At 55.1% G+C, this 22,158-nt stretch overlaps 2 protein-coding genes across 7 annotated transcripts in view; both read left to right on the top strand.

The window, feature by feature from the left end:
- Window positions 1-18,798, top strand: part of GNAZ (G protein subunit alpha z) — a 185,012-nt gene extending 166,214 nt beyond the window's left edge. For all 6 annotated transcript variants that reach the window (XM_076057775.1, XM_076057776.1, XM_076057773.1 and 3 more), the window contains one exon: window positions 12,207-18,798. In XM_076057775.1, the coding sequence (XP_075913890.1) occupies window positions 12,207-12,551 (345 nt within the window). In that variant the 3' untranslated portion in view covers window positions 12,552-18,798. The remainder of the gene's footprint in view (window positions 1-12,206) is intronic.
- LOC142907885 (uncharacterized) lies at window positions 3,849-6,633 on the top strand. Its single transcript, XM_076057786.1, has 3 exons — window positions 3,849-3,857; window positions 3,962-6,032; window positions 6,152-6,633. Exons 1-2 carry the CDS (start codon window positions 3,849-3,851, stop codon window positions 4,892-4,894), a joined length of 942 nt encoding a protein of 313 aa, XP_075913901.1. The 3' UTR covers window positions 4,895-6,032; window positions 6,152-6,633.
- Window positions 18,799-22,158: the final 3,360 nt, after the last annotated feature.

Here is a 22,158-nt window from a genome sequence, read left to right as displayed (position 1 = left end):
TGTGTGTGAGTCTGTTGGTCTCTGTGTGAGTCTGTGGGCCTCTGTGTGAGTCTGTGGGTCTCTGTGAGGATTCTGCAGGTCTCCGTGTGAGTCTGTGGGTCTCTGTGTGAGTCTATAAGAGTCGATGGGTCTCTGTGTCAGTCTGTTGGTCTCTGTGAATCTGTGGGTCTCTATATGAGTCTGTGGGTCTCCGTGTGAGTCTACGGGTCTCTGTGTGAGTCTGTGGGTCTCCGTGTGAGTCTGTGGGTCTTCGTGTGAGTCTGTGGGTCTCTGTGTGCGTATGTGGGTCTCTGTGTGAGTCTGCGGGTCTCCGTGTTAGTCTGTGGGTCTCCGTGTAAGTCTGTGGGCCTCTGTGAGTCTGCGAGACTCTCTGTGAGTCTATATGAGTCTATGGGTCTCTGTGTGAGTCTATATGAGTCTGTGAGTCTCCGTGTGAGTCTGTGGGTCTCCGTGTAAGTCTGTGGGCCTCTGTGAGTCTGCGAGCCTCTCTGTGAGTCTATATGAGTCTATGGGTCTCTGTGTGAGTCTATATGAGTCTATGGGTCTCTGTGTGAGTCTATATGAGTCTGTGAGTCTCCGTGTGAGTCTGTGGGCCTCTGTGAGTTTGTGGGTCTCCGTGTGAGTCTGCGAGTCTCTCTGTGAGTCTATATGAGTCTATGGGTCTCTGTGTGAGTCTATATGAGTCTGTGAGTCTCCGTGTGAGTCTGTGGGTCTCCGTGTAAATCTGTGGGCCTCTGTGAGCCTGCGAGACTCTCTGTGAGTCTATATGAGTCTATGGGTCTCTGTGTGAGTCTATATGAGTCTATGGGTCTCTGTGTGAGTCTATATGAGTCTGTGAGTCTCCGTGTGAGTCTGTGGGCCTCTGTGAGTTTGTGGGTCTCCGTGTGAGTCTGCGAGTCTCTCTGTGAGTCTATATGAGTCTATGGGTCTCTGTGTGAGTCTATATGAGTCTGTGAGTCTCCGTGTGAGTCTGTGGGTCTTCGTGTGAGTCTGTGGGTCTCTGTGTGGGTCTGTGAGTCTCTGTGTGGGTCTGTGCGTCTCTTTGTGAGTCTGCGGGTCTCCGTGTGAGTCTGTGGGTCTCCGTGTGAGGATTCTGCAGGACTCCGTGAGTCTGTGGGTCTGTGTGTGAGTCTATATGAGTCTATGGGTCTCCGTATCAGTCTGTTGGTCTCTGTGAGTCTGTGGGTCTCTATATGAGTCTGTGGGTCTCCGTGTGAGTCTGTGGGTCTCCGTGTGAGTCTGTGGGTCTCCGTGTGAGTCTGTGGGTCTCCGTGTGAGTCTGTGGGTCTCTGTGTGCGTATGTGGGTCTCTGTGTGTGTGTGTGGGTCTCCGTGTGCGTATGTAGGTCTCTGTATGAGTGAGTCTGTGGGTCTCCGTGTGAGTCTGTGGGTCTCTGTGTGAGTCTGTGGGTCTCTGCTTGAGTCTGTGGGTCTCAGTGTGTGCGTCTGTGGGACTCCGTGTGAGTCTGTGGGTCTCTGTGTGAGTCTATGGGTCTCAGTGTGTGAGTCTGTGGGTCTCTGTGTGAATCTGTGGGTCTCTGTGTGAATCTGTGGGTCTCAGTGTGTGCGTCTGTGGGACTCCGTGTGAGTCTGTGGGTCTCTGTGTGAGTCTATATGAGTCTATGGGTCTCTGTGTGTGAGTCTGTTGGTCTCTGTGTGAGTCTGTGGGCCTCTGTGTGAGTCTGTGGGTCTCTGTGAGGATTCTGCAGGTCTCCGTGTGAGTCTGTGGGTCTCTGTGTGAGTCTATAAGAGTCGATGGGTCTCTGTGTCAGTCTGTTGGTCTCTGTGAATCTGTGGGTCTCTATATGAGTCTGTGGGTCTCCGTGTGAGTCTACGGGTCTCTGTGTGAGTCTGTGGGTCTCCGTGTGAGTCTGTGGGTCTTCGTGTGAGTCTGTGGGTCTCTGTGTGCGTATGTGGGTCTCTGTGTGAGTCTGCGGGTCTCCGTGTTAGTCTGTGGGTCTCCGTGTAAGTCTGTGGGCCTCTGTGAGTCTGCGAGACTCTCTGTGAGTCTATAAGAGTCGATGGGTCTCTGTGTCAGTCTGTTGGTCTCTGTGAATCTGTGGGTCTCTATATGAGTCTGTGGGTCTCCGTGTGAGTCTACGGGTCTCTGTGTGAGTCTGTGGGTCTCCGTGTGAGTCTGTGGGTCTTCGTGTGAGTCTGTGGGTCTCTGTGTGCGTATGTGGGTCTCTGTGTGAGTCTGCGGGTCTCCGTGTTAGTCTGTGGGTCTCCGTGTAAGTCTGTGGGCCTCTGTGAGTCTGCGAGACTCTCTGTGAGTCTATATGAGTCTATGGGTCTCTGTGTGAGTCTATATGAGTCTGTGAGTCTCCGTGTGAGTCTGTGGGTCTCCGTGTAAGTCTGTGGGCCTCTGTGAGTCTGCGAGCCTCTCTGTGAGTCTATATGAGTCTATGGGTCTCTGTGTGAGTCTATATGAGTCTATGGGTCTCTGTGTGAGTCTATATGAGTCTGTGAGTCTCCGTGTGAGTCTGTGGGCCTCTGTGAGTTTGTGGGTCTCCGTGTGAGTCTGCGAGTCTCTCTGTGAGTCTATATGAGTCTATGGGTCTCTGTGTGAGTCTATATGAGTCTGTGAGTCTCCGTGTGAGTCTGTGGGTCTCCGTGTAAATCTGTGGGCCTCTGTGAGTCTGCGTGACTCTCTGTGAGTCTATATGAGTCTATGGGTCTCTGTGTGAGTCTATATGAGTCTATGGGTCTCTGTGTGAGTCTATATGAGTCTGTGAGTCTCCGTGTGAGTCTGTGGGCCTCTGTGAGTTTGTGGGTCTCCGTGTGAGTCTGCGAGTCTCTCTGTGAGTCTATATGAGTCTATGGGTCTCTGTGTGAGTCTATATGAGTCTGTGAGTCTCCGTGTGAGTCTGTGGGTCTTCGTGTGAGTCTGTGGGTCTCTGTGTGGGTCTGTGAGTCTCTGTGTGGGTCTGTGCGTCTCTTTGTGAGTCTGCGGGTCTCCGTGTGAGTCTGTGGGTCTCCGTGTAAGTCTGTGGGCCTCTGTGAGTCTGCGAGGCTCTCTGTGAGTCTATATGAGTCTATGGGTCTCTGTGTGAGTCTATATGAGTCTGTGAGTCTCCGTGTGAGTCTGTGGGTCTCTGTGAGTTTGTGGGTCTCCATGTGAGTCTGCGAGTCTCTCTGTGAGTCTATATGAGTCTATGGGTCTCTGTGTGAGTCTATATGAGTCTGTGAGTCTCCGTGTGAGTCTGTGGGTCTCTGTGTGAGGATTCTGCAGGTCTCCGTGTGAGTCTGTGGGTCTCCGTGTGAGTCTGTGGGTCTCTGTGTGAGTCTGTGGGCCTCTGTGTGAGTATGTGGGTCTCTGGGTGAGTCTGTGGGTCTCTGTGTGAGTCTGTGGGTCTCCGCGTGAGTCTGTGGGTCTCAGTGTGTGCGTCTGTGGGACTCTGTGTGAGTCTGTGGGTCTCTCTGAGTCTGTGGGTCTTTGTGTGAGTGTGTGGGTCTCTGTGTGAGTCTGTGGGTCTGTGTGTGTGTGTGTGGGTCTCCGTGTGAGTCTGTGGGTCTCTGTGTGATTTTGTGGGTCTCTGTGTGGGTCTGTGGGTCTCTGTGTAAGTCTGTGGGTCTCTGTGTGAGTCTGTGGGTCTCTGTGTGAGTCTGTGGGTCTCTGTGTGAGTCTATATAACACGGTGGGTCTCTGTGTGAGTCTGTGGGTCTCTGTGTGAGTCTGTGGGTCTCTGTGTGAGTCTGTGGGTCTCTGTGTGAGTCTGTGGGTCTCTGTGTGAGTCTATATAACACTGTGGGTCTCTGTGTGAGTCTGTGGGTCTCTGTGTGAGTCTGTGGCGAGGGAGGAGTGGAGGAGAGAGAGTGCTACAGAGAGAATCACTCACACACGGGGAGATGGGGGAGGTGGTGGGGGAGGGGACCGGGCCCAGTTACCCTGGCGACCGTTGCCGGGGCAACCCGGCGCGAAGCGCGTAAGCGGTGGGCCAATTGTTTATTTATTTAGTTAGTCACTCATTTCTCTCCCCTCCATCTCTCTCCATCTCTCCCTCCGTCCCTCCCTCCGTCCCTCCCTCCCTCCATCTCTCTCTCCCCTCCTCCCTCTCCCGTCCATCTCTCCCCTCCATCTCTCCCTCCATTTCTCTTCCCTCCTCCATCTCTCCCCTCCATCTCTCCCTCCATCTCTCTCCCCTCCTCCCTCTCCCCTCCATCTCTCCCTCCATCTCTCTCCCCTCCTCCCTCTCCCCTCCATCTCTCCCTCCATCTCTCTCCATCTCTCTCCATCTCTCTCGATCTCTCCCTCCATCTCTCTCTCCATCTCCCTCCATCTCTCTCCATCTCTCTCCATCTCTCTCTCCATCTCCCTCCATCTCTCTCCATCTCTCTCTCCATCTCTCCCCTCCATCTCCCTCCATCTCTCTCCATCTCTCCCTCCATCTCTCTCCATCTCTCTCCATCTCTCTCCATTTCTCTCTCCATTTCTCTCTCCATTTCTCTCTCCATCTCTTTCTCCATCTCTCTCCATCTCTCTCCATCTCTCTCTCAATCTCTCTCCATCTCTCTCCCTCTCTCTCTCCCTCTCTTTCTCCCTCTCTCCATCTCTCTCCATTTCTCTCTCCATTTCTCTCTCCATTTCTCTCTCCATTTCTCTCTCCATCTCTTTCTCCATCTCTCTCCATCTCTCTCCATCTCTCTCTCAATCTCTCTCCATCTCTCTCCATCTCTCTCCATCTCTCTCCATCTCTCTCCATCTCCATCTCTCTCCATCTCTCTCCCTCCCTCCCTCTCTCCCTCCCTCCCTCTCTCCATCTCTCTTTCCATCTCTCTCCATCTCTCTTTCCATCTCTCTCTCCATCTCTCTCTCCATCTCTCCCTCCCCCCCCCCTCAGCTCCCCTACATCCCTCACTCTCCAAGCCACCCCCTCTCTCTTCCTATCGATTAGAAATGGGAATCCATCCGTCCATCGATCTGCAAGCATCTGCGCATTCCCTTCGTCCTCACCGTACGTAGGCACCTACAGAAACTATCAACCATTTTAATTTACGGTCACAGGAAGCGAGAAAATGCTTGGGTTTAGTCGGCACATTCGTTTAGTTTTTTTCCGCGTGTTCCATTTTTAAACAAAATCAATCCGCGCTTCCCGACCGTTTTAATCGTGCCAGGGTGTAAGGGCGTCGCCGATGAGTTCCGCCGCGCGCTATCGAAGCTCTTGATGCGAAGCTTCACCTGACTGCAGGCGACCCGTACATTGTTGGTCCTTCCGGTAAAGTCCACGTAGGTCAGAAAATAAAATCAATCACGGCTACCTCGCCTGGTTACGCAGGAGGTCGTGGGTTCTTAGCCAGGCGATGCCTGCCGCTGTTGTACACGTGGAGTCTGAGTCTCTCTCTCTGTCTGTCTCTCCACGTGGTGAGATGTTGACTACCTCGCCTGGTACGCAGGAGGTCGTGATTGTGATGGAGTCTGCGTCTCTCTCCACGTGGTGAGATGTTGACTACCTCGCCTGGTACACAGGAGGTCGTGACTGTGATGGAGTCTGAGTCTCTCTCTCTCCACGTGGTGAGATGTTGACTACCTCGCCTGGTACACAGGAGGTCGTGACTGTGATGGAGTCTGAGTCTCTCTGTCTCTCCACGTGGTGAGATGTTGACTACCTCGCCTGGTACACAGGAGGTCGTGACTGTGATGGAGTCTGAGTCTCTCTCTCTCTCTCTCTCCACGTGGTGAGATGTTGACTACCTCGCCTGGTACACAGGAGGTCGTGATTGTGATGGAGTCTGAGTCTCTCTCTCTCTCTCCACGTGGTGAGATGTTGACTACCTCGCCTGGTACACAGGAGGTCGTGATTGTGATGGAGTCTGAGTCTCTCTCTCTCTCTCTCTCCACGTGGTGAGATGTTGACTACCTCGCCTGGTACACAGGAGGTCGTGATTGTGATGGAGTCTGAGTCTCTCTCTCTCTACGTGGTGAGATGTTGACTACCTCGCCTGGTACACAGGAGGTCGTGATTGTGATGGAGTCTGAGTCTCTCTCTCTCTCTACGTGGTGAGATGTTGACTACCTCGCCTGGTACACAGGAGGTCGTGGGTTCTTAGCCAGGCGATGCCTGCCGCTGTTGTACACGTGGAGTCTGAGTCTCTCTCTCTGTCTGTCTCTCCACGTGGTGAGATGTTGACTACCTCGCCTGGTTATGCAGGAGGTCGTGACTGTGATGGAGTCTGAGTCTCTCTCTCTCTCTCCACGTGGTGAGATGTTGACTACCTCGCCTAGTACACAGGAGGTCGTGACTGTGATGGAGTTTGAGTCTCTCTCTGTCTCTCCACGTGGTGAGATGTTGACTGCCTCGCCTGGTACACAGGAGGTCGTGATTGTGATGGAGTCTGAGTCTCTCTCTCTCTCTCCACGTGGTGAGATGTTGACTGCCTCGCCTGGTACACAGGAGGTCGTGACTGTGATGGAGTCTGAGTCTCTCTCTCTCTCTCTCCACGTGGTGAGATGTTGACTACCTCGCCTGGTACACAGGAGGTCGTGATTGTGATGGAGTCTGAGTCTCTCGCTCTCCACGTGGTGAGATGTTGACTACCTCGCCTGGTACACAGGAGGTCGTGATTGTGATGGAGTCTGAGTCTCTCTCTCTCTCTCTCTCCACGTGGTGAGATGTTGACTACCTCGCCTGGTACACAGGAGGTCGTGACTCCATCAGACTCCATCACAGTCACGACCTCCTGTGTACCAGGCGAGGTAGTCAACATCTCACCACGTGGAGAGAGAGACTCAGACTCCATCACAATCACGACCTCCTGCGTAGCAGGCGAGGTAGTCAACATCTCACCACGTGGAGAGAGAGAGAGAGAGGCTCAGACTCCATCACAATCACGACCTCCTGCGTACCAGGCGAGGTAGTCAACATCTCACCACGGCGAGAGAGACACAGATTCCACGTGTACAACAGCAGGCAGGCATCGTCTGGCTAAGAACCCACGACCTCCCGTACACCAGGCGAGGTAGTCAACATCACCTAGGCACCGCAGCATCCCAATGCTGAACCGCCCAGATGTTTATAGGCAACGCACACAGACAAAGATCCCCTGTGTGGCCTCAACAGACTGTAGGGGCAAGTGTTGTTAGTAACATAACGTGATTGATCAATAGGGAGCTATTCCTCGACCGCACCCAGGCATCGATCAGCCTCCCATTATATCTGTACCAGATGGAAATTAACTCCGGTACAGCCACGGAAGGCGTCACGAACTTACGTGGTCGAAGATGACGTTAAATCATGTGGGAGCCAGAGGACATCCCTGTCGCACCCCAAGGTGAACAGGGAATGGCTCCGACTCCCGGCCACGTAGCTTGACTCTGGCTCGCCCACACTGACACGCACACACTGACACGCACACGCACACACGGACACTAACACACACATAATCACACACTCACTTTCACACGTAATCACACACTCACTCGCTCACAATCACACACTCGCACACTCACTGGCACGCACACTCACACACGTACACTAACACTTACACATAATCACACACTCACACAATCACACACTCGCACACTCGCACACACATAATCACACCTACTCACACACTCACGCACACTCTGTCACACACAATCACACACACACTCACACACTCACTCGCACACAATCACACATACACTCACACACACTCACACACACTCACACACGCTGTCACTCTCACGTACACACACACTCACACAACAAGAACAACAACCGCCATTCGCCACTAAGTGGCGGTGACGTCACCACGACGCTTGTGCCAGGCTATGTGCACCTTGAGGCCACGTGAAGTGTCGAACGCCCGCTGGCAGGAGGTCACGGGGCAGACCCAGGTGCCACGGGTCGACTGACTGAGATGACTGGCTGATGCACCACCTGTGCCCCCTACTGTGCCAACCTGCTGTGCTTTAGCCACCCGGCGCTCCGCTCGCTGTTGTGAGCGTCGCTCCTCCGCCCTCCGTTGTTGTTGGAGGGCGACTGCCTCCAACTGCCCAGTAGCGTCCTTCACGAGCCTCCTCCACAGAGGCCGATCTTGACACCGCTGGTACCAGTCATCGGCAAGTCGACTCAGCTCCACGTCCTCCTGTACCACATCACTCCATCTCTTCTCTAGCCCGTGCCGCGCCCGTTTAGCCCCCTCGATCCGGCCAAACAAAAGCTGTTTCGGCATGCGGTGGCTGGGCATGCGGGCTACATGACCCAGCCAACGCAGCCTTGCCCGCCGGAGGAGCTCACCGATGGGACCTTGCCCAGATCTTTCAAGGATTTGTGAGCTCCTCACACAATCCAGCCTGGTTAAACCCAGGATGGATCGTAGGCAGGCCAGCCTAAATGTTTCTAACCGGCGAAGATGTTCCATTAGAGGGGGGTCCACGTTTCGTAAGCGTAGAGAAAGGGAGGGAATGACCGTGGCCGAGAAGACCTGAAGCTTAGTGCGGAGCGACAGACCAGGTAGCTTCCACACAGCGTTACGCAACCGATGAAAAGATATTGCCGCTCACACACATACACTCACGTACTCTCTCACACATACACTCACACGCTCTCACTCACATCCCCCACATCGCCAGTAATGTCTCAGTGTGACTCACACGCATTACGCACGCACAGACGCACACACACACACAGCGCATTACACACACACACACACAGCGCATTACACACACACACAGCGCATTACACACACAGCGCATTACACACACAGCGCATTACACACACAGCGCATTACACACACAGCGCATTACACACACACACAGCGCATTACACACACAGCGCATTACACACACACAGCGCATTACACACACACACACAAGGCATTACACACACACCGCGCATTACACACACACACACAGGGCATTACACACAGACACAGGGCATTACACACACACACACAGGGCATTACACACACACACAGCGCATTACACACACACACAGCGCATTGCACACACACACACAGCGCATTACACACACACAGGGCATTACACACACACAGCGCATTACACACACACACAGGGCATTACACACACACACAGGGCATTACACACACACACAGCGCATTACACACACACACACAGCACATCACACACACACACAGGGTATTACACACACACACACACAGGGCATTACACACACACAGCGCATTACACACACACACAGCACATTACACACACACACAGGGTATTACACACACACACAGCGCATTACACACACACACAGCGCATTACACACACACACAGCGCATTACACACACACACAGCGCATTACACACACACAGCGCATTACACACACACACACACAGGGCATTACACACACAGGGCATTACACACACAGTGCATTACACACACACACACACAGCGCATTACACACACACACAGCGCATTACACACACACACAACGCATTACACATACACACACATCACATTACACACACACACAGCGCATTACACACACACACACAGCGCATTACACACACACAGCGCATTACACACACACACAGCGCATTACACACACACACATCACATTACACACACACACAGCGCATTACACACACAGCGCATTACACACACACACAGCGCATTACACACACACAGGGCATTACACACACACACAGCGCATTACACACACACACAGCACATTACACACACACAGCGCATTACACACACACACAGGGCATTACAGACACACACAGCGCATTACACACACACACAGGGCATTACAGACACACACAGCGCATTACACACACACACAGGGCATTACACACACACACAGCGCATTACACACACACACAGCACATTACACACACACAGCGCATTACACACACACACAGGGCATTACAGACACACACAGCGCATTACACACACACACAGGGCATTACACACACACACAGCGCATTACACACACACACAGGGCATTACACACACACACAGCGCATTACACACACACACAGCGCATTACACACACACACACAGCGCATTACACACACACACACAGCTGTCTTCTGTAGCCTCTAACGGACTGTAGGGGCAAGTGCTGTTAGCGAGTTGCAGCACTTGTGAATGCTGGAACTGTGGCACACGATGGGGTGGGTGGTAGTGTTGGTGGTGAGTTGTGGTGGTGGTGATGTGGTGGAGGTGGTGGTAGTGTGGTGGTGAGTTGTGATGGTGGTGTTGAGGTGGTGGTAGTGTTGGTGGTGAGTTGTGGTGGTGGTGGTGATGTGGTGGAGGTGGTGGTAGTGTGGTGGTGAGTTGTGGTGGTGTTGAGGTGGTGGTAGTGTGGTGGTGAGTTGTGATGGTGGTGTTGTTGAGGTGGAGGTGGTGGTAGTGTTGGTGGTGAGTTGTGGTGGTGGTGTTGAGGTGGTGGTAGTGTGGTGGTGAGTTGTGGTGGTGGTGGTGTTGAGGTGGAGGTGGTGGTAGTGTGGTGGTGAGTTGTGGTGGTGGTGGTGTTGAGGTGGAGGTGGTGGTAGTGTGGTGGTGAGTTGTGGTGGAGGTGGTGTTGAGGTGGAGGTGGTGGTAGTGTGGTGGTGAGTTGTGGTGGTGGTGTTGAGGTGGAGGTGGTGGTAGTGTGGTGGTGAGTTGTGGTGGTGGTGGTGGTGGTGTTGAGGTGGAGGTGGTGGTAGTGTGGTGGTGAGTTGTGGTGGTGGTGTTGAGGTGGAGGTGGTGGTAGTGTTGGTGGTGAGTTGTGGTGGTGGTGTTGAGGTGGAGGTGGTGGTAGTGTGGTGGTGAGTTGTGGTGGAGGTGGTGGTAGTGTGGTGGTGAGTGGTGGTGGTGGTGTTGAGGTGGAGGTGGTGGTAGTGTGGTGGTGAGTTGTGATGGTGGTGGTGGTGTTGAGGTGGAGGTGGTGGTAGTGTGGTGGTGAGTTGTGGTGGTGGTGGTGGTGGTGTTGAGGTGGAGGTGGTGGTAGTGTGGTGGTGAGTTGTGGTGGTGGTGTTGAGGTGGAGGTGGTGGTAGTGTTGGTGGTGAGTTGTGGTGGTGGTGTTGAGGTGGAGGTGGTGGTAGTGTGGTGGTGAGTTGTGGTGGAGGTGGTGGTAGTGTGGTGGTGAGTTGTGGTGGTGGTGTTGAGGTGGAGGTGGTGGTAGTGTGGTGGTGAGTTGTGATGGTGGTGGTGGTGTTGAGGTGGAGGTGGTGGTAGTGTTGGTGGTGAGTTGTGGTGTTGAGGTGGAGGTGGTGGTAGTGTGGTGGTGAGTTGTGGTGGTGGTGATGTTGAGGTGGAGGTGGTGGTAGTGTGGTGGTGAGTTGTGGTGGTGGTGTTGAGGTGGAGGTGGTGGTAGTGTGGTGGTGAGTTGTGGTGGTGGTGTTGAGATGGAGGTGGTGGTAGTGTGGTGGTGAGTTGTGATGGTGGTGGTGTTGAGGTGGAGGTGGTGGTAGTGTGGTGGTGAGTTGTGGTGGTGGTGTTGAGGTGGAGGTGGTGGTGAGTTGTGATGGTGGTGGTGTTGAGGTGGAGGTGGTGGTAGTGTGGTGGTGAGTTGTGGTGGTGGTGGTGGTGTTGAGGTGGTGGTGAGTTGTGGTGGTGGTGGTGGTGGTGTTGAGGTGGAGGTGGTGGTAGTGTGGTGGTGAGTTGTGGTGGTGGTGGTGGTGTTGAGGTGGTGGTGAGTTGTGGTGGTGGTGTTGAGGTGGAGGTGGTGGTAGTGTGGTGGTGAGTTGTGGTGGTGGTGTTGAGGTGGAGGTGGTGGTAGTGTGGTGGTGAGTTGTGATGGTGATGGTGTTGAGGTGGTGGTAGTGTGGTGGTGACCCCTACTGGCAGCAGGCCGATGTACAGGGGTGACGCGGCAGAGCGAAAACTAAACCCCCCCTCTCTCCCCCCCCCCGCTCCCCCCTCCCTCTCCCCCTTCTCTCCCCCCCTCCCTCTCCCCCCTCTCCCCCTCTCCCCTCCCCTCTCCCCTCCCTCTCATCTCCACCTATTCCCTCTTCTCACCATCTTCACCACCCCCCTCTTCCCACCACCACCACCCACCACCACCACCCTCCACCACCCACCACCACCAACCCCCCCCCTCCACCACCTCCACCACCCACCACCACCACCCCCCTCCACCACCACCCACCACCACCCCCCTCTTCCCACCACCCACCACCACCACCCACCACTACCACCCCCCTCCACCACCTCCACCACCACCCACCACCACCCCCCACCTCCACCACCTCCACCACCACCCACCTCCACCCCCCTCTTCCCACCACCACCCACCCACCCACCACCACCCCACTCCCGCCCGACCCGCCAGAGCCGCATGGCGGAGAGCCTCCGCCTCTTCGACTCGATCTGCAACAACAACTGGTTCGTGAGCACGTCGCTCATCCTCTTCCTCAACAAGAAGGACCTGCTGGCCGAGAAGATCCGCCGCGTGGCCCTCTCGGTCTGCTTCCCCGACTACCCGGGCCAGGACACGTACGAGGAGGCCGCCGTGTACATCCAGCGGCAGTTCGAGGACCTGAACCGCAACAAGGAGGCGAAGGAGATCTACTCGCACTTCACGTGCGCCACGGACACCAGCAACATCCAGTTCGTGTTCGACGCCGTCACCGACGTCATCATCCAGAACAACCTCAAGTACATCGGCCTCTGCTGATCTTTCCACCCGCTTGGAGCGAGCAGCGCCGCCTCGCCTCGCCCCGCCCCGCCTCGCCTCGCCCCGCCCTCGCCCGACGGCTTTGCTTGTTTTTATTTTTTTTTTCGTTTTGTTCTTGCCGGGGTTGGGTGGGGGGTGCGGTCGTTGGTCTCGGTCGAGTTTCGGTCGATTCGGGCCGGGCCAGGGTGTCGGTCGGGGGTTGAGTTGGGCGACGGGGTCGGTCCGGTCGATCGGTCCGTCGATCCGTCGGTCGGTCGATCAGTCCGTCGATTCGTCGTTCGGTCGATCGGTCGATCAGTCCGTCGATCCGTCGGTCGGTCGATCGGTCGATCGGTCCGTCGATCCGTCGGTCGACATCGGTTGGATTTGGTTGCTCGGTCGGTCGACAGATCCGGTTTGGTTTGGTCGGTCGGTCAATCGATGGGGTTGGGTTGGTTAGGTGTGGTTGGATCGGTGGGGTTGGTCGGTGCCGGGTGGGTGTGTGTGTGGTGTGTGTGGTGTGTGTGGTGTGTGTGTGGTGTGTGTGGTGTGTGTAGTGTGTGTGTGTGTGGTGTGTGGTGTGTGTGTGTGTGTGGTGTGTGTGTGTGTGGTGTTGTGTGGTGTGTGTGTGATGTGTGGTGTGTGTGGTGTGTGTTGTGTGGTGTGTGTGTGGTGTGTGTGTGTAGTGTGTGGTGTGTGTGGTGTGGTGTGTGTGTGGTGTGGTGTGTGTGGTGTTGTGTGGTGTGTGTGTGGTGTGTGTGTGGTGTGTGTGTGGTGTGTGTGTGGTGTGGGGTGGTGTGTGTTGTGTGTGTGTGTGGTGTGTGTGTAGTGTGTGGTGTGTGTAGTGGTGTGTGTGGTGTGGTGTGTGGTGTGTGTGTGGTGTGGTGTGGTGTGTGTAGTGTTGTGTGGGGTGTGTGGTGTGTGTGTGGTGTGTGTGGTGTGTGATGTGTGTGTGGGTGTGTGTGGTGTGTGTGGGGTGGTGTGTGTGTAGTGTGTGGTGTGGTGTGTGTAGTGTTGTGTGGTGTGTGTGTGGTGTGGTGTTGTGTGTGGTGTGCGTGGTGTGCGTGTGGTGTGTGTGTGGTGTGTGTGGTATGTGTGGTGTGGGTGGTGTGTGTGGTGTGTGTGGTATGTGTGGTGTGTGTGGTGTGTGTGTGTGTGGTGTGTGGTGTGGTGTGTGGCGTGTGGTGTGTGGTGTGGTGTGTGTAGTGTTGTGTGGTGTGTGTGTGGTGTGTGTGTGTGGTGTGGTGTTGTGTGTGTGTGGTGTGTGTGTGGTGTGGTGTGTGTGGTGTGTGTTGTGTGTGGTGTGGTGTTGTGTGTGTGTGGTGTTGTGTGTTTGTGGTGTGGTGTTGTGTGGTGTGTGTGGTGTGGTGTTGTGTGTGTGTGGTGTGTGTGGCGTGCGTGTGGTGTTGTGTGGTGTGTGTGGTGTGGTGTGTGTGGTGTGTGTAGTGTGGTGGGTGTGTGTGGTGTGTGTGTGGTGTGTGTGTGGTGTGTGTGGGGTGTGTGTGTGGTGTGTGTGGTGTGTGATGTGTGTGTGATGTGTGTGGTGTGTGTGGGGTGTGTGTGGTGTGTGTGTGGTGTGTGTGGTGTGTGATGTGTGTGGTGTGTGTGTGTGGTGTGTGGTGTGTGTGGTGTGTGTGTGTGTGGTGTGTGTGGTGTGGTGTGTGTGTGGTGTGTGTGGTGTGTGTGTGTGGTGTGTGTGTGTGGTGTGTGTGGTGTGTGTGGTGTGTGTTGTGTGTGTTGTGTGTGGTGTGTGTGTGTGTGTGGTGTGTGTGTGTGTGGTGTGTGTGGTGTGTGTGGTGTGTGTGGTGTGTGTGTGGTGTGTGTGTGGTGTGTGTGTGGTGTGTGTGGTGTGTGTGTGGTGTGTGTGTGTGGTGTGTGTATGGTGTGTGTGGTGTGTGTGTGGTGTGTGTGGTGTGTGTGGGGTGTGCACGACACCCGGCACTCGCTGCTACTGCTTTTTGTTCCTGCGTCCGACCCGGCTACCGCCGGTGAAGTTGATTGGTGGTGACAGTGGTGGTGACAGTGGTGGTGACGGTGGTGGTGACGGTGGTGGTGACAGTAGTGGTGACGGTGGTGGTGGTGACAGTGCTGGTGACGGTGGTGGTGACAGTAGTGGTGACGGTGGTGGTGACGGTGGTGGTGACGGTGGTGGTGACAGTGGTGGTGACGGTGGTGGTGACGGTGGTGGTGACGGTGGTGGTGACGGTGGTGGTGACGGTGGTGGTGACAGTGGTGGTAACAGTAGTGGTGACAGTGGTGGTGACAGTAGTGGTGACGGTGGTGGTGACGGTGGTGGTGACGGTGGTGGTAACAGTAGTGGTGACAGTGGTGGTGACAGTAGTGGTGACGGTGGTGGTAACAGTAGTGGTGACGGTGGTGGTGACGGTGGTGGTGACGGTGGTGGTGACGGTGGTGGTGACGGTGGTGGTGACGGTGGTGATGACGGTGGTGGTGACAGTGGTGGTGACAGTGGTGGTGACAGTGGTGGTGACGGTGGTGGTAACAGTAGTGGTGACGGTGGTGGTGACGGTGGTGATGACGGTGGTGGTGACGGTGGTGGTGACATTGGTGGTGACAGTGGTGGTGACAGTGGTGGTGACAGTGGTGGTGACGGTGGTGGTAACAGTAGTGGTGACGGTGGTGGTGACGGTGGTGATGACGGTGGTGGTGACGGTGGTGGTGACATTGGTGTTGACAGTGGTGGTGACAGTGGTGGTGACAGTAGTGGTGACGGTGGTGGTAACAGTAGTGGTGACGGTGGTGGTGACGGTGGTGGTGACAGTGGTGGTGACGGTGGTGGTGACATTGGTGGTGACAGTGGTGGTGACGGTGGTGGTGACAGTGGTGGTGACGGTGGTGGTGACGGTGGTGGTGACGGTGGTGGTGACAGTGGTGGTGACGGTGGTGGTGACAGTGGTGGTGACAGTGGTGGTGACATTGGTGGTGACGGTGGTGGTGACGGTGGTGGTGACAGTAGTGGTGACGGTGGTGGTGACAGTGGTGGTGACAGTGGTGGTGACAGTGGTGGTGACAGTGGTGGTGACGGTGGTGGTGACGGTGGTGGTGACGGTGGTGGTGATGGTGGTGGTGGTGACGGTGGTGGTGACGGTGGTGGTGACGGTGGTGGTGATGGTGGTGGTGGTGACGGTGGTGGTGACGGTGGTGGTGACGGTGGTGGTGACAGTGGTGGTGACGGTGGTGGTGACAGTGGTGGTGACGGTGGTGGTGACAGTGGTGGTGACAGTGGTGGTGATGTTGGTGGTGATGTTGGTGGACAGTGGTTATGGTGATGGTGAAGCCAACAGCCACAAAATGACAATGAACCACCAGCCTCCTTTGAAGATGGCTACGGTGGTGACTACGGTGGTGACTACGGTGGTGGCTACTACACGGACTACGGTGGTGACTACGGTGGTCGCTGCTACACTGACTACGGTGGTGGCTTCTACACTGACTACGGTGGTGGCTACTACACTGACTACGGTGGTGGCTGCTACACGGACTACGGTGGTGACTACGGTGGTGGCTGCTACACTGACTACGGTGGTGGCTGCTACACTGACTACGGTGGTGGCTACTACACTGACTACGGTGGTGGCTACGGTGGTGACTACGGTGGTGGCTACGGTGGTGGCTGCTACACTGACTACGGTGGTGGCTACTACACTGACTACGGTGGTGGCTGCTACACTGACTACGGTGGTGACTACGGTGGTGACTACGGTGGTGGCTACTACACTGACTACGGTGGTGGCTGCTACACTGACTATGGTGGTGGCTGCTACACTGACTACGGTGGTGGCTGCTACACTGACTACGGTGGTGGCTACTACACTGACTACGGTGGTGGCTACTACACTGACTACGGTGGTGGCTACTACACTGACTACGGTGGTGGCTACGGTGGTGACTACGGTGGTGGCTACGGTGGTGGCTGCTACACTGACTACGGTGGTGGCTACTACACGGACTACGGTGGTGGCTACTACACTGACTATGGTGGTGGCTGCTACACTGACTACGGTGGTGACTACGGTGGTGACTACGGTGGTGGCTACTACACGGACTACGGTGGTGGCTACTACACTGACTACGGTGGTGGCTACTACACTGACCACGGTGGTGGCTACTACATTGACTACGGTGGTGGCTACTACACTGACTACGGTGGTGGCTGCTACACTGACTACGGTGGTGGCTACTACAATGGCTACGGTGGTGGCTACTACACTGACTACGGTGGTGGCTACGGTGGTGACTACGGTGGTGGCTGCTACACTGACCACGGTGGTGGCTGCTACACTGACTACGGTGGTGGCTACTACACTGACTACGGTGGTGGCTACGGTGGTGGCTACTACACTGACTACGGTGGTGACTACTACACTGACTACGGTGGTGGCTACTACACTGACTACGGTGGTGGCTACTACACTGACTACGGTGGTGGCTGCTACACTGACTACGGTGGTGGCTGCTACACTGACCACGGTGGTGGCTGCTACAATGACTACGGTGGTGGCTACGGTAGTGACTACGGTGGTGGCTACTACACTGACTACGGTGGTGGCTACTACACTGACTACGGTGGTGGCTGCTACACTGACTACGGTGGTGGCTGCTACACTGACTACGGTGGTGGCTACTGCTCCATTGATCACGTTGGTGGCTGACTATTGCGGTGGTGGCATCTTCTACCCTGAGATGGAGCTCCATCTCACCGTGGCACGGAGCTCCGTCCCCACCGTGGCACGGAGCTCCATCTCACCGTGGCACAGAGCTCCATCTCACCGTGGCACAGAGCTCCGTCCCCACCGTGGCACGGAGCTCCATCTCACCGTGGCACAGAGCTCCATCTCACCGTGGCACAGAGCTCGGTCCCCACCGTGGCACGGAGCTCCGTCTCACCATGGCACGGCGCTCCATCCACCTCCGTGGCACGGAGCTCCGTCCCCCACCGTGGCACGGAGCTCCGTCCCCCACCGTGGCACGGAGCTCCGTCCTCACCGTGGCACGGAGCTCCGTCCCCCACCGTGGCACGGAGCTCCATCCACCTCCGTGGCACGGAGCTCCGTCCACTTCCGTGGCACGGAGCTCCGTCCTCCACCGTGGCACGGAGCTCCGTCCACCTCCGTGGCACGGAGCTCCGTCCCCCACCGTGGCACGGAGCTCCGTCCCCCACCGTGGCACGGAGCTCCATCCACCTCCGTGGCACGGAGCTCTGTCCCCCACCGCGGCACGGAGCTCCGTCTCACCGTGGCACGTAGCTCCGTCCCCCACCGTGGCACGGAGCTCCGTCCTCACCGTGGCACAGAGCTCCATCCACCTCCGTGGCACGGAGCTCCGTCTCACCGTGGTGGAGCGTTAGCGGTGGCGAGCGGCGGTGATGTTTTGTTGCCATTGGGCCAAAGGGTCTCCTTGAAGATTCCCCTCCTCCTGATTCCCCTCCTCCTCATCCTGATTCCCCTCCTCCTCATCCTGATTCCCCTCCTCCTCCTCATCATCCTGATTCCCCTCCTCCTCATCCTGATTCCCCTCCTCCTCCTCATCATCCTGATTCCCCTCCTCCTCATCCTGATTCCCCTCCTCCTCCATCTACCCGCCGCCACCTGGAGCTCTCTCAGCCGTAGCGAGCGGCTGACTCCCAACGCCGCTGGTGGTGGTGGTGGCGGATCTCCTCCGCCAGATACCAGATGATGTTGTTGTTGTTGATGTTGTTGTCGTTGTTGTTGTTGTTGTTGATGTATCCTCCTCTCCCCCCCCCCCCCTACATTCCCCCGGTCCATTGACGGCGGTGGTGGCGATGTGGTGGTGGTGGTGGTGGTTGTTGTGTCGGTGGTGGTGGTGGTGGTGTCGGTGGTGGCGCTAAACGTGGTACGGCAAAGGCTATAGGGAAGAGATGGAGCTGATGAGAGGGTGAGCGGGCGGGTGAGCGGGCGGGCGGGTGAGCGGGCGGGCGGGTGAGCGGGCCGGGGAGCGGCTGGGTGAGCGTCAAGGACTGGTGAAGAGTTGGGGAGCTGATGGGCGGGTGAGCGGGTGGGTGAGCTGATGGGCGAGCGGGTGGGCGAGCGGGTGGGTGAGCTGATGGGCGAGCGGGTGGGTGAGCTGATGGGCGAGCGGGTGGGTGAGCGGGTGGGCGAGCGGGTGAGCGAGCGTCAAGGGCTGGCGAAGAGATGGGAGCTGATGGGACCTTGCTGGACATCTGTGAACGAGAGCTTTACAGTTTTTCGGATTTCTCCCGCGGTCTGAATAAATATTCCGATTCTGATTCCGGAATTTGCCGATGAGCGATATCGGCGTTGTCAACATCGGCCTCTGTGGAGGAGGAGGAGGAGGAGGCTCGTGAAGGACGCTGCTGCTGCTACTGGGCAGTGCCAGGCTAGGTGCACCCTGAGGCTACTGGGTAGTTGGAGGCAGTCGCCCTCCAGCAACAGCGGAAGGGCGGAGGAGCGACGCTCACAACAACGAGCGGAGCGCCGGGCGGATTAAGCGCAGCGTGTTGGCACAGTACGGGGCACAGCGGGTGTGGTGCACCTAGCCTGGCACAGCGGGTGTGGTGCATCAGCCACTCATCTCAGTCGATCAACCCATGGCACCTGCAGGGTCTGTCCCGTGACCTCCTGCACCTAGCCTGGCACAGCAGTCAACCCATGGCACCTGCTGGGTCTGTCCCGTGACCACTTCCTCCTGCACCTAGCCTGGCACAGCAGTCAACCCATGGCACCTGCAGGGTCTGTCACGTGACCTCCTCCTCCTCCCACACCTTGCCTGGCACCGTCACCGTGTTTACGTCACTGCCACTCAGTGCAAACGGCGGCTGTTGGTGGTGGTGGTGGAGGTGGTGGTGGAGGTGGTGGTGGATGTGGCGGCGGTGGTGGATGTGGTGGTGGTGGTGGTGGTGGCGGCCGTGAAGACGGTTGTGGTGGTGGTGCCACAGCTCAGGACTCCGCCGCCTTTCCACCCATCCTGCGAGGTTGAAGGCTACACTACACTGTACACTACACTATACACTACACTACACACTACACTGTACACTACACTCTACACTACACTACACACGCAAAACTACACTATACACTGCACTATACTATACACTACACTATACTATTCAATATACTACACACTACGCTATACACTACACACTACACCATAGACTACACACACTACACTATACACAACACACACTACGCGCTACACTACATCACTACAGGTATACGCTACACTATACACTACTATACACTAGACCAGGGGTGGGCAAATTTTTTGACTCGCGGGCCACAATGGGTTCTAAAATTTGACAAGAGGGGCCGGGCCAGGAACAGATGGATGGGAGAGTTTGTGTGAACTAAGTATAAATGACGTGTTAAAAATCATTACATGAAATGATTTGGCCTTAAACAGGTGGCAAAGTATTTATTTGCAAGGCAATTTAACAAACTGCACGAACATGAACAATACAGAAACAGGTCGTAACTCCCGGTCAAAGTTCGCCATCTAGTGGGGAAATGGGGGCATTGCAGGAGAAAGGTAAAATTTAATTTAATAATTATATTTGGAGAAGTTCGGCAGGACGGATTCAAAAGCCCAAGGGGCCGTACATGGCCCGTTGGGTCGTACTTTGCCCACGTCTGCACTAGACACTACACTATACACTACACTATACACTACACTCTACACTACTACACTATACACTACACTATGCACTACAACTACACACTACTACACTACTACACTATAACTATACACTACTACACTACACACTACTACACACTACTACACTATACACTACTAGACTATACACTACAACTACACACTGTACACTACTACACTATACACTACACTATACACTACTACACTATAACTATACACTACTACACTACACACTACTACACACTACTACACTATACACTACTAGACTATGCACTACAACTACACACTACTACACTATACACTACAACTACACACTACTACACTATACACTACTAGACTATACACTACAACTACACACTATACACTACTACACTATACACTACTACACTATACAACTACACACTACTACACTATACACTACTACACTACACACTACTACACTATACACTACCACACTACACACTACTACACTACACACTACTACACTACACACTACACTATACACTACAACTACACACTACACACTACTACACTACACACTACTACACTATACACTACACACTACTACACTATACACTACTACACTACACACTACTACACACTACTACACTACACACTACTACACTACTACACTACAACTACACACTACTACACTATACACTACTACACTACACACTACTACACTATACACTACACACTACTACACTACACACTACTACAACTACACACTACTACACTACACACTACTACACTACACAATACTACACTAGACACTAGACACTACACTATACACTACAACTACACACTACTACACTTCTACACTATACACTACACTATACACTACTAGACTACACACTACTACACTACACACTACTACACTATACACTACACTATACCCGACACTACACTATACACGACACTACACTGCACTATACACTACAATATACACTACACTATACACTACACATCACACCTCTGTATTCATCCGATTAGCATGGTTGGCTACGTACTGTGCCAAATAAGTTCAACGTGCATAATACGCTACGCTATACACTACACTACTCTATACACTACACTACGCTATACACTGCACACACTACGCTGTATGCTACGCTATACACTACACAGACCACGCTCTAACTCCACCACTATACCTCCGATTAGCACGGTTGGCTATGTGTGGCGAAGAGATGTGGTAGGGTTGGATGCCTGGTAGGTGGGTTAGTGAGGTGGTGATGGGTTAGTGGGGTGGGTGATGGGTTAGTGGGATGGGTTAGTGGGGTGGGTGATGGGTTAGTGAGGTGGGTGATGAGTTAGTCGGGTGGGTGATGGGTTAGTGGGATGGGTTAGTGGGGTGGGTGATGGGTTAGCGGGGTGGGTGATGGGTTAGTGGGATGGTTGATGGGTTAGTGGGGTGGGTGATGGGTTAGTGGGGTGGGTGATGGGTTAGTGGGGTGGGTGATGGGTTAGTGGGGTGGGTGATGGGTTAGTGAGGTGGGTGATGGGTTAGTGAGGTGGGTGATGGGTTAGTGGGGTGGGTGATGGGTTAGTGGGATGGGTTAGTGGGGTGGGTGATGGGTTAGCGGGGTGGGTGATGGGTTAGTGGGATGGTTGATGGGTTAGCGGGGTGGGTGATGGGTTAGTGGGATGGTTGATGGGTTAGTGGGGTGGGTGATGGGTTAGTGGGGTGGTTGATGGGTTAGTGGGGTGGGTGATGGGTTAGTGGGGTGGGTGATGGGTTAGTGGGATGGGTGATGGGTTAGTGGGATGGTAGGTGGGTTAGTGGGGTGGGTGATGGGTTAGTGGGATGGGTGATGGGTTAGTGGGGTGGGTGATGGGTTAGTGGGGTGGGTGATGGGTTAGTGGGGTGGGTGATGGGTTAGTGGGGTGGGTGATGGGTTAGTGGGGTGGGTGATGGGTTAGTGGGGTCGGTGATGGGTTAGTGGGATGGGTGATGGGTTATTGGGGTGGGTTATGG

This window comes from Petromyzon marinus, chromosome 84, assembly GCF_048934315.1.
Source record: "Petromyzon marinus isolate PM22_M1 ecotype Great Lakes invasive population chromosome 84, UKy_Petmar_22M1.pri1.0, whole genome shotgun sequence".
NCBI lineage: Eukaryota > Metazoa > Chordata > Hyperoartia > Petromyzontiformes > Petromyzontidae > Petromyzon > Petromyzon marinus.
Note: the sequence above shows the minus strand (reverse complement) of the source record. Positions and strands in the feature narration are given on the sequence as shown.